The sequence below is a fragment of the Falco naumanni genome, chromosome 2 (genome assembly GCF_017639655.2).
Source record: "Falco naumanni isolate bFalNau1 chromosome 2, bFalNau1.pat, whole genome shotgun sequence".
In the NCBI taxonomy this organism is placed as follows: domain Eukaryota; kingdom Metazoa; phylum Chordata; class Aves; order Falconiformes; family Falconidae; genus Falco; species Falco naumanni.
In genome coordinates, this window is record NC_054055.1 from 5603744 (window position 1) to 5620237 (window position 16494).

Sequence of the window (16494 nt, forward strand, 5' to 3'; positions counted from 1 at the left end):
ATAGCGCTCGGATCTCTGCAGCCTGACGAGCCCTATGTGCCCTTTGGGACAAATGTACTTGCAAGCGGGAGATTGTTTTTCCTTTTGCTGCCCAGATTTATATTTCACTGAAGTCCCGTATCGATCCTGCTGCCGCTGGGCTGAAAGCTCATTTTACTAAATGGGAAGAAAAACAGTTGCCCCAGCTGAACGCACGCAAAATGGAAAATCCTGCAACAAACCAGCTCTTAAAAAAGGGGCCTGAACGATTTCGCTGAACCTCAAGGATGGCACTGCTGACATCGGAACGGGATGTAATTTATTTAGCCTGACCTTTCCCTGAAAGACCGCACTGGTGGCATTATCAAGGACCCTTTCTACCACTTGTACACCCATTGCCAAGGTGACGTCCCGTTTCATGCGTCAGTCAGCAAAGATCGCATTCGCGCTGCTGTGATGCTTTGTTTGCTGTCCTGCCTGACAAGCTCTTGGCATGGTTTCAGCTCCCGCGGATGGCAGCTGCTCTGCGAGGGACCAAAACAGATTCAAGCTGGACGTTGTTTTAGGGAGTTTTACGTAGACAGAGCATGGGACTGGACCATGGATAAGACGAAGCAAAGATGATGCTACTAGGTGTAATGGGACTGGCAGGTGACTGCAGCACTGCACCCCATGCTCACCCCCCATCCTGTCTCACTTGGGATTTATGTGACCCCTCGTGGTGCTGGGGAAGCAGAGGCAGCTCACCAGTGCTCACTGCAGAGGCTTGCCAAAGCGCAGCTGAGCTTGGGTGGTTGAGCACGACTGGTGGAACAGGTCTCACTACTGCGCAAAACCATCCAGTGTTTTCTTCTACCCTCCGAGAATTTTCCCAGCAGGTCCCTGGAGGAGATGGGGATGTTGGTGGGGAGGACGTGTCTGTCCTTCACATGAGAGCTTGTCAGCAGTGGGTACAATGGAAAGCAGGGAGGGACATGGTCCCATTAAAGCTTCTCCCCCACTCCACCAAGGGATTGAAACTTCTGAACAAGGGGGATTTTCACTTCTGGTTCCCACAACTCTCAAAGGGACTTTGGTGATGGATGAGGACACAGGCTGCAGCTACAAAAGTCCCCAGACCCCATCAGCTTCTTATGAGAGACTCAGAGGTCTACAGTTATGGGATGGAAAATGAATTAGGTGGCTCACAGGGGCAAAGCCTGCTCTGCTTCAGATGTCAAGTTAGGAAAGCTTCATGGATGCTTCCCACATGCCTGTCCATTTCCCACTCCAGTCCTCCCAGCCTCATGGCGGGCTGCACCCCCCTCCCACAGGTCTGATCTGAAAAAGGAGCCAGGCCCCACTTGGAGGACAGGACAGGAGATGCTCTTGGCCACAGACATGGCTCTCACGGTACCTGTGTTCTCCTCGGACTGGTTGAAGCCACAGATCTGGCAGATGCTGCGAACCCACTTGTTCATGTCGTCCTCGGTCTCAGCCACCAGGTAGAAGGTCCTGTCAGTGGTCTTGATGTCGAAGATGTAGCTGTCTTGCAGCTCCTTCTTGTTGAAGGTCAGGCCTGCGTCCACTTGCTCGCAGAAATTGAGGTTGATCACACGCAAAGGTTTCTTGGAGTGGTCATTTTTGTAGTACTCCAGGACATCGGGGTCACCACTCATCCGACCGCTGCGCAGGACAAACCAGCGTTTCTTCCATGCCTGAAACCAAGAAGAGAGGAAGCATGAACCCCGTTACTCAAGTCATGAGGGCCAAGAAACCCTGGCCAGGCAGAAGGTGACACAGATGGACATGACACCCCGCTGCCCCAGGATGCTCTGGGATGCTGCTCAGGACATCCCTGCAAGAGGGGCATAGATGGCACAGACTCAGCTCAGTTCATCAGTTCAGTGCTCAAATCCCACTCGTTATCTGGAAGAATTATATACCAAAATATCATGGTAGCTTAAGAGGACCCCAAGAAGGGCTAGTCTTGAGGCTTAGAGCAACCTTGCTACTACCCTACAGCCCAGCCACACTACCAGGACGCAAATACCCTTCCCTCCTGGATGTGAGATAATCTGTGGGGTGACGTTACTGGCAGCTGCAGTGCCGAAATGCCTTCCAGCAGCTCAGAGGAGCTCTGACACTTCAGACAGAGCACCCTGGGTATCAGAGAAACCCCTGAGAGCATCACAGCCTGTGTCTGCAGACACCAACCACGCCAATCTCATCTCTGTTTAAATGCCAGGATAGAAAGGCTAATAAAACCAATGGGGAATGGGTTCGGTCTTTTAAATATCAGGAATGATGCCAGGGAGACCCATGGAGAATCCAAGCTTCATTTGTTTTTCAGCATCTTCTGCTCCCCAGCACGCAGGAAACTCCTTAGAAAAGGGAAAGGTTATCATCGATTCTTCCAAGCACTGCTGACGGCAGCCCCTGGCCGAACCACCTGGGGAACGGACTCAGGGGCTTATGGTGTTTGAAGGAAACTGGCAAGATAAATGTCAACCATCATCCCTGGCACTGGGAGCTGCGGCCCCTCTGCTCTCCCCATGCCAAATGCAGTTGGAAGCTCCCACAGGAGGGGGAATAGCCACAACAAGAATGTGCCAAATGCTACAACTTATGTTACACAGAGAATCAAGAAGAATTGGGGGTGCGCTCTGCATGAGCATCCCAGTGGCTGCCGGAGGGATGCATGGGGTGAGGGACAACTTTGAGCTGCTCCCCATTGCAAAGCAATGCTGCCTTGCAGAGGGCTCAGCTCTCATGGCATATGGAGGGGAAGGAATATATCTAAGCTTAGTCCTTAAAACATCTGAGTTTGTTCAGGCTGCCTTTTAAGGCAGTGAAGGTCCAAGAGGTGCATGAACAGCATGGGCTGGATACAGCCCACATGGATGATGTGCGTTACCACCAGCGCTCCTGCACTGCCTGACACAGACCTCCGTCTGCACCAGAGGATGCCAAGGGAAGGGGTGAGGTCTCCACTGTTCTACCCCAGATGTGGACATTTGGGTTTTTAATGAGGTTTACCTTATTGGTTTTTTTGTTTTGTTTAAATCACCAGTTTTGGGGTTCATATGATTGTGAGAGGTTGGGTCATGTGGAAGCACATGATGTCCCTAAGAAGGAAGAACAAACAGCCACAAACATCTTTAGTAACCCAAGAGAGGCAGCAAGATGAGCAGTGTGCTGGGACCTCCATGATGCTCCCCTGGAGGTGACCACAGTCCTGTGAGGCTTTGCATATTGGTGATGGGCATATTCTAGATTTCAGCCAGTCAGCTGCACCAGGATCCCACAATTTTGGAAAATTTGGTGGCTGAAACAAGGGTAAGAAACTCCTGAATGATCTGATTCACATTGTACTTCTCAAAGGCTTAAAAATAGCTTTTGTTAGCATCTTTGTGATTTGTAAACAAATTAGTTTTGCACTAATTCTCAAACTAGCTCCCCGTGCCAGGAAAGCAACTTCAGTGCAATCTTCTGAATGCAGTGGAGCAGCAAATTGCTTAGCAAGAGGACGTGCCAGACTGGCAGATTTTGGCTTCATCCAGGAGACACTCACCCACTTCTCATCAAAACGGCTGCTTTTAGATGGGGGAAAAAAAGCACACAGCAAAGCTGTGTCCATCAGGGAGGGTGAAAACCTGGTAAAATTTACCAGGCAGTGGCAATAATTTGCTAGTCCATTGTCTCCAAATGGATCACCCAAATCATTGGGAAGCAAACCCACAAGCATTTTTTCTAGCTCTAGGTGGAAAATGTCCCATTAGCTTCTTCCTATTAACACTGAGCCATTTCTTTGCAGATACTTGGCAGGACTAAGGCATGGGCACGCATCAGTGAGCGCGCCTGAAAGAAGGTTGGGTTGTGCAACCACACAAACCACCACCTGAATGAAGACACATCCAACACCAGTTCTTGCTACTTGGCTCGTTGCTTTCCAACTGTTTGGAGTCAAGTCTTGCAACTTCCCTTCATGGCTGACAAGTTATATTAAAAAAACCAGAAAGTACAGAAACTGGACTCCAGAATGTAGAGCTTTCATGGAAAAAAATGGGAGGAAATGCTGCAAGCAAGGCTGGTGATGCTACCACAGTTTCCTTTTTTATTGCCATTGTGAGAGCCACAACTTTTCTAGTTCTCTTTACTCTGTCTGGTAGCAATGGAAAGCCCCTCACAGTCAATATTTGGCAAACAGCATAACATACGCGGTCTGGGTATTGGGTAAACCGTAACATATGATAGTCACGAAAGAACTGCGCTTGCCAGGACAAAATTTCTTGGGAAGCTTCAGGAGCTGGAGTATCACTGGAGGGTAGGACCATTGGACAGGGCAACAGCCCCACCAACCTGGGATGACCACCCTGTCCACCTCTGCCTGGTGCTCTCCTAATGATAAAAAGTCACTGATGTTCTTCTGACCCAGAAAAACAGCTCAGGGAAGCAGCCTCTGGACAGCCTGTCGTGGACAGGCAGCTGCAGGCAGCACTGCTGGATTCCACTGCACGTCCCCACAGCAGGACCAGACATTCCTGCCTCCTAAGATCAGCTGCTGAACCAGAGGAATACACGCTGACCATTAGAACAGAATGGAAGGAAATAATAAAGAAACATACAGGAACCTTCTTATTTTGTGGAGATTTTCCCCATTTCTTGGAATTTTTGAGCACTCAGCTCAGCAATCTTTTTAGTTCTTCCCTGTGGATTTGCCATGTCTCCATTAGGAAAAGGGCTCAGCTTGTGTTTGCCAGGCTGGGGCTGCTCTTGGAGCATCTTCTGGCCCTAACGGAGCTTGCTTCAACATATAGTGATATGTGGCAAAGGATACGCAGCCTGCAGCATGCGGCCTGTCCTCCTGGGACATTCATTTCCCCATTCAAAGCTACCAACATAATCCAAACCTTCCACATTTAGGCTTCCCTAGAACATCACCTTCCTGCGAGAGGGTGATTTAAGGGTCTACCGACCACCGGCTGTGACAGCAGTAGGATGCATAGGATCCACATATGCATGGCAATCGCAGACCATGCTAAACCAGAGGAGGATGCAAACTCCATGTGAACCTACACACTCTGTTTCCAAGTCCACCTTCTCCTGCCACGGGGCTCTGATGGCCAACACACATCTTCACCTGAATTTTCCTTTTCTCCTTAATTCTCTTTCTTGCTGGCTCCTTTGAAGCCCCTGTTGCTGTCAGCCCACTCCTGCCAAAACACTGCGCCTCACCGGCATGTGGTGTGAGCCAAGGGCTGTGTTTGTTTAACAGCTTCACAACAGAGAGGGGCCAACAGTTTAACAGCCATAAAATGGTGCTTTTGCAGCACAAATTTCCAGCTGTGTGGTCCTTTGCCTGCATCAGGTTGCTTCACAGTTCAATTACAGCTGCTAAAAGGCCTTAATAACACTGAGGAATATTTTGACGCTTGGCAAGTACATCCTTTGAAGACCTGTTTGTTAAAAAAATCGCCGATCATGCTGCCAGTGCAATGTAAATTCTCCCTGGATCGTGAGAACCATGACTGCTGCTTGATTGCTTTCCACCTCAACAGTTCCATGGCAAGTCAGAGTTTACAAAACGGACCCCTTTCCAGCTGGATGCTACCTGGAATTGGTTGTTTTGTGCGTTGGTGAGTTAGGTTGGCAGTGCTGCTGGGGTCACCGCCTGAGTGCACTTAGTGGGGATGCTCTGTGGGAGCTCAGGCAGCGGTTGGGATCCTTCCCATCCCCTCTGCTGGGTAAGAAACCAGCAGAGCTCAACTGGAGAGGTGGTTGCTCTTGAGCAACCGAGATACCATCATGGGAGATCTCCTGACCACACCACAGTGAGGTCCCTGTTGTCACCTGAGGCTTTCCTGATGGTGTAATGCTGTGACAGAGGTGGTGTCAGCAGTGCAGAGGGCTCAGATTGTCCCTTGTCAGACAATCTGGGGACTCCAAGTGTGTAATAACCAATTAAGGACAGGTGAGACAGAAACTTTATTAACTATGATCATAGTGAGACAGCATCTCCCCCTCTGCTCCGGTGCCAAGTGGTTACAGAGACCCAGCTACATATTGTTTCAGAAAAAAAGAAAGAGGTGAGGAAAATAATAATTTCAATGTTAGCAAAGCCAGACATCCATCCCTGGGCAGCCTGCTAACTGCCACAATCCTAAGGAGTCAAACAGTAAATATACTGACAGTATGGAGAGATGCCTCTTGGTGGGACCTATGGAGTGGCCCACCCACTATTACCCTAGCGCAGAAGTGAGGAGCTGGAAACAGTCAGAGACTGTTAGCTCTTAGCTGAAATGAATGTTCTTTTAATTAGGATAAACTCCTGAGCCAGACCTCTGAAATCTTGCATATGAATAACTGTACCACCATACACTTATAGCATATATAGGGGACAGGGAAGGGCAGGGAAGGGCAGGGAAGGGCAGGGAAGGGCAGGGCAGGGCAGGGCAGGGCAGGGCAGGGAAGGGAAGGGAAGGGAAGGGAAGGGAAGGGAAGGGAAGGGAAGGGAAGGGAAGGGAAGGGAAGGGAAGGGAAGGGAAGGGAAGGGAAGGGAAGGGAAGGGAAGGGAAGGGAAGGGAAGGGAAGGGAAGGGAAGGGAAGGGAAGGGAAGGGAAGGGAAGGGAAGGGAAGGGAAGGGAAGGGAAGGGAAGGGAAGGGAAGGGAAGGGAAGGGAAGGGAAGGGAAGGGAAAAGAGAAATAAATACATTTTTCCCAGGAAATCTCTCTGCCCTGTTCCTTCTTCCCCCACTGCCACCTTTGTGCCCGTGAGTGCAGCACACCACCAGTGTGAAATAAACCTTCCAAAATCTGATCTGACACAAACCACAGGATCTAATCTGAGCTGGCAGGAGGGATAAGCAACCTAGCTGTGACATCAGGCAAATTTTTCACACTGGGATGAAGCCAGGGTCTGAGTGATTCGAGCAGGAAACCCCACAGTGGGGCAAGCAGGCACTTGTGTCCCAGATTCGCCCACAGCCAGAGAAGTCCCATGTGTTGGATGGCTCCTGCCATGGCCCCACGGCCACCAGCTGACAGCAGGGATGCCTCCATGCCTGCAGCAAGCCCCAAGCTTGTCCTAGCCCCACATGCCCCCAGTTTTCACCGTGCAGTACAGAGTGGTCTTGCACCCCATCAAGCACGTTTGCCCTCTGGCTCCTGGTGCATCTGGTGTGGCAGAGGAGCTCACACTCCAGGAGCATGTGAGAAGGACCACAATGACTGGACAGTTCTCACTGTTCTTCCCAGCCACTATGTCCTTGATGTCCCATCCCAGCTGCCACCACTTAGCCATCCAGGCAAGATCATCCCTGGAAAAGGGAGATAGAGATGACAGGGGTATCCCGAGAGCAGATTTCGGGTGGCTTGGCTCACTCAGTGGTGTTATTATTTTTGCCATGCACAACGACGCTGACTGTAGCTGCTGGACTGTTACCCCACACTCGAGCTGACCCTGCCCTGGCCACCCCATCCCTGCTGCCCTGCACAAGAGACACAGTCCCCTGCTGCAGCCGGTGCTACCAGCATCGGGGAGTGAAGCCACATACAGGAGGATTGTAGAATAACCTATTGGTGACCTGTATAATAATGTTGTCTTCCTCTGTGTCCCTAGGGGCTTTTTATCTCATCTGATGGACAGAAGGATGCTGGCTTTATTATTCATGCAAGAACGCCTCTCCCCTCCCTGTGTAAGTGCTAACTCAATGGAAATGCAGCTTGGAAGATTTGCAAGCAGCAAGGAGGCCCCCCATGTCTGCTCAGGTAATGGTCCTGCTGGCTGACTGCCGCACAAAACCTCAATGTCCCTGAGCCCAAGAACAAACAGAAGCTCCCTGATCCCCCTCCTGCCCTTCCAGACCCTCCCCCCGCGCCTCACCCCACCCCCAGCTCTCCAAGCACCTTCTCCTTGCCCACTGCCCACTCACAGCACCTTTTGACATGATGCTGAGAACAGACAGGTCCCAACCCCACTCCTCTCACCCTTCAAAGGGATGGAGACCGGTCCCTGCTAATCACATGTCTGCTGTGGCCGAGTTCACAGCGAGTTTGTTAGCAGCATTGCTCTGGGGGAGGCTTGATTGGCAGCGTTAATAACGCCACACTGCAGCGGCAAGACCCTGCAGGGCACAGGAAACCTTGCTGGGGTACAAGGCAGCTCTTCCTCGGCTCACTGGGGGATCGAGGGAAGCAACGGCGATGCAAAAAACCCCCAACCCAGCGTGTATCTCAGGCTGTCAACTGACCTTCCCTCCTGGGATTTTTTTTCCCCACTGTTGAAGGTATAATTAAGGTTCAGAGCACACACTGAATCGCTGCGTGCAAAATCCACCTGAGGGTGATGCAGCTGGCACGAGACTTCCCGCAATGAGCATCACTCATGACTGACTGAGAAAGGGTTTTAAGGAGGTGAGGCTCAAACACAGACTAAAACCTATTTGCAAGATCATTTAAAACCCCATAAGCTTCAAAAATGGCTCCTGCCTTCAGAGGTGTTTGCTACCAAGGAAGGAAGGAAGGGGTTGGGATGGCTTCAAGTTAAAAGTATGCTGGTGTGAGCTGGAGGACCTGCTCCCCACCACCACACTCTGTGAATGTGATGGGTGACAAAGCAGTGACACGAGGTGGAAAACTTTTCCCTTCATATCTATTTTACAGGAGTTCTCCAGTTGGGAAGATTTCAGTAGCTCAGTGTTGCATGGTCAATCTTAGGAAAATAAAGATGTCTCTCTGGGACATGAGGGAGCTGATTGTGTTCCTGCTGGGATGATGGAGCACCTGATTAAGGATGGGATGGAAAAACAAAATGCGAAGTCGTGAGGTTGTACTTACACCACCAGAAAAGCCGTGACAGTCTCAGAAAGGACACAGGGAAACCCTGGGGTGGGCCAGGGGTGCTCCTGCCTAGAGAGCGTAGAGACGATGGAGCCAAACTCTACTGGGAGATGCACGGGGGCAGCATGAGAGGCAATGGGAAAGTCCCATTAGATGTAAGGAAAAGGCTTCACAATGAGTGGTGGGACAAAAAAAAATCAATAGGTGGAGTGAAGTCCGTCCTTGGAGATATTAAAAACCTGCCTAGACAAGACCAGAAGCAATGCGATTTACTTTCAGAGTTGGCCCTAACTTCAAGCTGACCCCGCTTTGAGCAGGAGATTGGTTTGGAGACCTCCAAAGGTCCTTTCTGACCTGTTATCTCAAAATCTAAATTGCTTTTCCATAATTAGTCCAGCTTTCAGTCAGAAGTGTTGAACTTGCAGTACAGAGACGTGATGAAACTGCTCAGACCGCAAGCCCTGACGTGAGACGGGTGCAGCCACCCGGTGAACACCCGTCCTCAGCATTTAGCATGAGAAAGGGCAGCACCAGCATTTTCTAACTCTACTTGAGTAAAACAACCTTTTCTGGGTAATTCCTTCTGCTGAAAGCTGCAAGGCACCTTTGCAAGCAGGAAGGTGCTGGGGAAGCATGGGGTCCAAAGGAGCAAGATGGAGCCCAGCTCCAGCCCAACTCCTGCCCCAGGGCTGGCCACAAATGGTCCATGTGCAGGGCCTGACCGCGTCCCTGCTGCCGTGCCATGGATTTTGTTATCTGGAAGTATTTCCTGCAATTCAGCCTTGTCCTGTATTCCACTCTGTTATTCCTAGCTGAAATCGCTACCCCGGTCCCGCTGTGGCACACCCTTTGTGGGGGGACCAGAGTGGCACCCAAAGGAGGTGCAGGCAGGTGGGTGCCCCTGTGTGGGGACGGGCAGAGCCAGAGGCTCCCCAGGGATCTGCAGGACACCCGGCGAAGGGGTGAGATAACACCACCACCACCTCTTCCCCAAGCCCCCATCAGCCAACTCGAGAAAAACAGCACGGCAAAAAGGACCACGTCCTACAAAAGCAACGCTGCAGGCAATACCCCCCGAGGCCCCGAAGGGATTGCAGTGAGTCTCCAGCTGACTGTTTAGTCTGGGTCTGATCCAGAAGCCAGGGCCACTAAAGGGATTTTTCATCCTTGGCCTCAAGGTGCTTTGTTTTCGTCAACACCGGTCCCAAGGGTGATTCCCAGCCCCTACATCTGCCCTGGCCGCATCCTGCCTCGAAGCTGGAGCAAGCCACAGAGTGACGGCACTGCCATATCACCTCGCCAGGCATAAGCATGTGGCTCTGCCACACGAGCAATGAACTGAGCACAAAGCTGCATGGTCCTCGTTCCCCACCGTCACCACCACCGGGGCAGCACCGTGGGGGATGGCTTGCACCTTGCTGCCTCTTCAAAGGCTGACACGGACAAGGGGCTGCAGCCACCAAACAAGACAGTGCAGCAGCTTATTATGTGGTATTATATTCATCATATATCTTATGATACTATAGTTACATATATTTTAGATGATGTGCACGTCAAGACTAGTGTTCTCAAGTCTGTTTGCCAAGCCCAGCCACCACGACTGACCACACTCAACTCTAAGGAGGTGAGCAAGAGCCGACCAACCCGCCGGGGTAAGTCAGCCCACGCCATGCAAGCACGCCAACAGTGACAGCAGAGTTTGCTTTTCCAACTTTGGGTTTCTGCAAGAAAAAGCAAACTGCTCAGAGATTTTTTTTCCCTCCTGAGACTTTGGTATCAGGCTCTGATAAGCGCTTTCCCGGCCATTACACAAGCAGGGCTGGACATGGGAATGTGTCATGAACAAATGACTCTTGAACACAGCGTTTTGATAACTGAGTTTTTCTAGCTTTCTGGCCTCTGCAAGAGCAAAATAAATCCCACAGCACTGTCAGTGATTTCCCTTCCCTCGCCTCTAGCTTTGGGCTACCCCGAATTGCTATCCCAAGAAGAGGGATCTGCACCCAAAAGCCCCCACACAGTGCTGGCAGGGGCCATGGATCCTGGCCCAGACTTCCTCTGTGAACATAACACCAGTCCGCCCTCTCAAAACTCACTGCAGGGATGCTTTGCCCCATGAGCGCCCAGTGATGGGCTTCGTGAGAAAAAATGCCGCTGCCCATCCCCCCTCTGCCTTCTCTTGGAGGTTGTGGCTGCTCTCCCACCCTGTGTCACCTTGCACCAGCCCTCTGCGATGTCCAGGAAGATGCTCAGGAGAGGATAAGGTTCACTTTCACTGAGCTTGGGCTTGGCTGTGAGATATTTTCCAGGCAGGCAATTGCATTTTGGTGTGGTGGGGTTTTTTTGTCCCAAATCCATGAGCATCCATGAGCCCCAGAGGGAGATGGGGAAGGGTCCACTACAAGAAAAAGGTTTCCCAGCCAGTGAACCCTTTCTAGACCCTAAACACTGCTTGTGTTTCAAAGCAAAGCTGATTTAAAATAACGCTTTTGAACCAAGAAGAGATTTGAAAAAGCCAATTTGAAGCTTAGTTTCAATCATTTGGAGATAGGCATCCATGTCAGCTTTAGCAGTGAATCCCATTATTAAACTGCTCTGCCTGCAACCTCTCAGGTGAAGGCAGATGGAAATACAGATGGACATAAAGGTGGACAACAGGAATGAGAGGTGTGTCAGGATGCTTCCCCCTTTCCCTGGCACGCTGCTTCCTTTGTTTAAAGGTTGCAGAAGAAGGCTCTTACATATTGAACCCCTCCGGAGATTACCAGTTTCTATGCACAGCAAGAATCACTGGATCCCCCGTTCGGTCTGAGATGATGAGCTGGAGGTATCGTGGCACTGAATACGATAGTAAAGTGTTGGGCAGTTTCTCCCATAACCTAAAGGACTGGTCTCCTGGTTTCTCTGGCTTGTAGCAGGATATTTGGGATAGGCTTGCCTTTCCAGGGATGATTTCTAATTTTAGAAAAACTCTGAAGCTCGTTAATTTTCAGCCACTTTAATGAGCTGTCCCATTGTCTCCATGTGTAACCGCCTCCAGCTGGACAAATCTCTGCATGAGGGAGATGATGTGACAAAACCGCACTTGTTGAGCACGGTGGTGCCCAACTCCTCCTTTGTGAGAAAGACAGTTGCACCCTTGGCGTGTCGGTTGGGAGCAGAGCGAGGGGTATTGCAACTCCCCAAACTTCCACCTGGCACACAGGGATCGGCACAGGGTCCAGTCAGAAAAGGTTTTGCAGAGCTCAGGTTTGCTTTAGTGAAATGTACTCCTTCAAAACTCTCTGTTTTTGCCTTCCCCAGCACATTCCTACAAACCCTCTGGAACATAACATCGGATCCCTGGGAATACCATGGAAATTGGGTATCCTCATGCCTTTACAAAATCTGGACCTTCATCTCTCCCTGCTGTAGCTTTTTTGTCAAGGAAACATTACGAGGGTAGCCCCAACGTGAGACGCTGTCCAGATGTTATGGGAAGCATCATTAGGTCAGAGATGCCAGACTGGAAGAGAAAAGGCAGATGAGGAAGGAAAGCAGCGAGCTAACCCAGCCAGGGCTACTCAAATCTGTGGCAGTGGTGCAGTCCTTACCTTGCCTTCTGGCTGCCAAGCTACTAAATCAATCCCTTGATCCCTTGGCTACAATCATGCTGCCTCTATGTTTTTTTCCTTGAGGAAACTTTGCCTTTTTATGTCTAGTTTATGTCTAGCTGAGGTCAACTTGCACATGTCTGCATGAGCTGTTTGCTCACAGCAACAATAAATTTTTGACACAAAAAAAAGTGCTCATCTCTAGCTATCGGTTCAGGTATTTAAGTGGCTTTGGTGCACCCAGAAGGATTCTCTTTCAGAGGAAACAAAGCCATTTATCCCTGTCCAAATGTGCTTTGGCTCTAGTGGGGATGCATATGTAGGGCTACTATGGGCCTGGAACACCGGGATGTCCTCCCATTGGTACCAGACCCAGAATACACCTTCTGCCCCCAAAATACAGGAGGTTCAACACCTTCAAGCAACTAATCTGCTCTTGTGGAGGCAAGGCGCTTCCTTTTGACCATGACGAATGGTAGACTTTATGTCCCCATACAGATTATCTTCAAATAAACCCAAGTTTTTGTGAACAGGTTAAGATTAATCAAATTTGAGCAGAATTGCTGCAGCCTGAGCCAAACCCAGGCCTTTTGCAAAGTAAATGGTGAGAAAAGTGCATTCCTGGGACTTGGCACCAATCACACATTCAGTTCAGGCTTTATAAGACAGCTGGGAACTTTCGAGTGGGACAGTGGGGTGAATGAGAGAAGGCAATGGGAACACTTTTAGTCCAAAGAGTGAACAAGTGAACGAAGAGTGAACAAGTGAAAAGTGGGTCAGGGGCAACCACATAGGGAGACCAATGCATGCCCAGTTCGGTGGCTTGGTGCTCCTCCTGTAGCCATCCCAGAGGAAAAACCACACAAACACATACGTGCACACCAGAAGCATATCAGATGATAGTTTAGATGAAGGGGGAGGAGAAGCAGCCCTGTTGTGTCTGTGAACTACACAAAAATGGAGGAATTGGTCTGATTTGGCTCCTGTTGAACTCACAGTCTCCCAGATAAGCCTTTGCATCTCACGGTAGCTAGCTGAGCAGCATGGTCAGCATCCCCACTGCTGGTACACAGCAGGCAACAAAGATGATCAAGGGTCTGGAACAGCTTCTCTGCAAGGAACTAGTGAGATAGCACCCCTCAGTCTGGAAAAGAGTCAGGATAGGAGAGACGCTGAGGAAACCATCAGTGGCAAGGAGAGGGTGGTGGAGATGACCTACTCACTCTCACCTAATACAAGAATGATGGGACATCACAGGAAGGTAACGGGAGTCAGAGCACACGAAAGGATACCTTCCTTTGGGCAACACAGAACTGGCCCATGGGACTCCTTGCTGAAGGACATTCTGGAGGCATCAGGTTTAGCTGGCTCCAAGTGGAGACTGAGCAAGATCACGGAAACAAAATCCCCCAAAGGTTACTGAGTGCCATCATGTGCAGCAACGGAAAGCTGCACTGAAAACTGTTGACAACAGGGAAAATATTAGAAGGAGGGAATCTTCCCTAGATGCCTACTTACTGGCCCCTGTGTAACATTCAGCACTAGATGGACTTGGCTGTGACCCTCTATGGATGTTAAATGTGCCAGGCTTGGAAGGAGCAAGGGAGACAGCATTGTCCGCACCGACCCTCGTGGCAGAGCCCACCCATCACAGCTTCACATGCTGCCCTGGCCCTGCTCTGGGAAACATGGGCGCAGTTGGCATTTTGGCGAGACAGAGAGGCAGGAGGCTGTGAGGCCAAGCACATTAAATGTGGGCAAGAGTGAGAAGTGGAGCTGAAAGCTCCTATGAGAAAGGCATGGAGACCAGCGCCAATGGCACTCATTTACCTGTGGACTGTTTTTTCATGGCTTTATTGATTTTGAGACCTGTGGTTCATTCCTGCAGCTTAAAAGGACACCCTAACGAGTGGATTCCCTGGTGCTTCATAACATATAAGCTCATGCAAAAGCCTTTCCTTAGTTAAAAGAGGATTTCTCTCCTCTTCCAGCTCACCCTTTTAGATGAAAGCTGTAGAGAGCTAATTATCTCATCTTGCTGTCAGGCCCCTCTGAAACCTGCTGAGGAATTTACTGGTTTCCAGGCGACACTCACAGAAGGCACATGCACATCCAGATGCTGCCCAAGGCTCTGGATCAGCCGTGCCGAGCTCACATCCCTGACTGCTGCTGTCCTGGCACGCTCCGTGCTGGGGCACTTCGTCTCACGAGCCGGAGGGCAGTGGAGGATAACTTGGGGTGTGCGTGGGGACAACCCCAGATCTGCACAACACAACATTCTGAATCTCACTCGTTGCACAGCTGGGTTGAGGGTGGCCAGCTAAAATACACAGAGTTCTGGTTTTAAACCTGCCACAGCGAGGTACATCTCTCCAGATGTCCCCAAGAGCCGAGACATCTGTCAGTGACAGCAGTCGGTTGGGGCTTGTGTTGAGTCCTCACAATTCTTCCAGTCCCACAGCCCTGTGCCTACAGAAGGAAATTTTGTCCAGGTTCCCCCCCTTACCTGTATGAATCACAGACTCAGGCAGCCCAGGCCTCCTGAGGTCCCTTCCAATCTGAATTATTCAATGATCCTATAACCATAAACAGATTTTTTCTATAGCACAGGCTCTTAATTAACTGCACATTTATGTCCATATGGCCCCAGCAACCTCTCATTGGTCCTCATGTATAGCCACCATCTCCAGAAAGAAAAAGCAAGGAGGGGGTTGCTCCCAGTCTGTCACTTTGTAGCTTTGGCATCTTGCGAAGGGCTTTTGTGATGCCTTTCTCCACTAGACTGGAGTGTCCTTAGCACGTTTGCGGGTAGAAAATATCACAATCATCGGTGTACTCCAACCTTTCAGCTCTTCCAAAAAGCTCACCAGCTGCCAGGCTAAGCATTTTCTGTGCTGAACACCACTTCTTGAATACTTTCACGTTCCCTTTCTTCCTCTTTGGCATCGACATTAGTAGCCAGCTACTCTGACATGTTTTGCCATTGCGGTATATAAGGAAAAATAAATGCACCTCCTATTCCTGCATTTAGACATCGAGGGTCACTAGCTGTTTCTACCGCAGCTGCAACTCATGTCAGGAGCTGCTCATGCGGTTTCTTTCTACTAAACCCAGCAGCCCCTGCATTTGGTGATTCACTGCCCCTTTCCGTAGGGACAATCTTAATTTCTCCTCCTTTGATGTACAATTTTGCATCAGGCTGTCTTCTAACACACTTTTTTTCAAATGGGCTCTGCTTGCCAAGTGATCCAGACTGCCCCATCTGATGAATTTGTCTTCAACATTTACCGTTCCATTACCCTTTGTGCCACCGGCAGCTTCTCCCCGCAGGAGCCATCGGATCTGCTTCACTTAGAGAAATGCTGAGACCTAGAATTAATCCTTGAAAAACGGCACGAAGAAAAGCCACATCTGAAGGTGACATCCTTCTGGGATCTGTCAGGTTTTAATTCACTTGCCTCGTGCTTGAGGCTGCCCTCGCTACCCTAGAGCTGACCTGCCATTAACAACTGTGGGCTCCACCACTTGGCCCAGGATTGATGTTGGGCATTGAGCTCCTGCTGACTAGGGAGTCTCTTCTGAATATTTCTTCTGCCTTCTGGATTGGAAGTAACTCCCTTATTCAGGATTAACCTAATCCCTTTCTCCCTGTATCTGGAAAGCTGTTGTTTTGTTTTTCCGTGCTTTGGTAGAAAGGTGAGAAGACTGCTACTTCCAGGACCTCCACAAGCTTCCCTGCAGGAACTTTGCATACAGCTCTGCTCACCTTTTCCTCATATCCCTGATTTTCAAATCTCTCCATTGTTCTTCATCACTGACTCCTGAAAGTTAAGGGGAAGTGGCCACTGAGAGTTTTAGCTGAAGCAGAAGGCTTTAGGAGAGGCAGTCTCCAGAGACCATCCACACAGAATTTGGAAGAGAGCAAGGAAAGTCCTGGTCATCCTCGTGGGAAGAGACCTTCTCCAGAAGGTAGCACCTCAAAAGCAGATGGCTAGGATCTGAGGGATGCTGTGACAGTGTACAACTATGCACTGGAATAGTCCATCATGGCCTTCAGGAACAGCAGTCAACATGGTGCTGGCACTTTATTAACCGCATGTCT

General features: G+C 50.1%; 1 protein-coding gene across 2 annotated transcripts in view; it reads right to left on the reverse strand.

Annotated features, from left to right (window-relative positions):
* The window catches only part of GAB2 (GRB2 associated binding protein 2), a 102104-nt gene that overhangs the window by 45076 nt on the left and 40534 nt on the right, over positions 1-16494 (reverse strand). For both annotated transcript variants that reach the window (XR_005826268.1, XM_040583291.1), the window contains exon 2: positions 1376-1676. Coding sequence is in view for 1 of the 2 variants with exons in the window: in XM_040583291.1 (XP_040439225.1) it covers positions 1376-1676 (301 nt within the window). In the remaining variant the exon portion in view is untranslated. The remainder of the gene's footprint in view (positions 1-1375; positions 1677-16494) is intronic.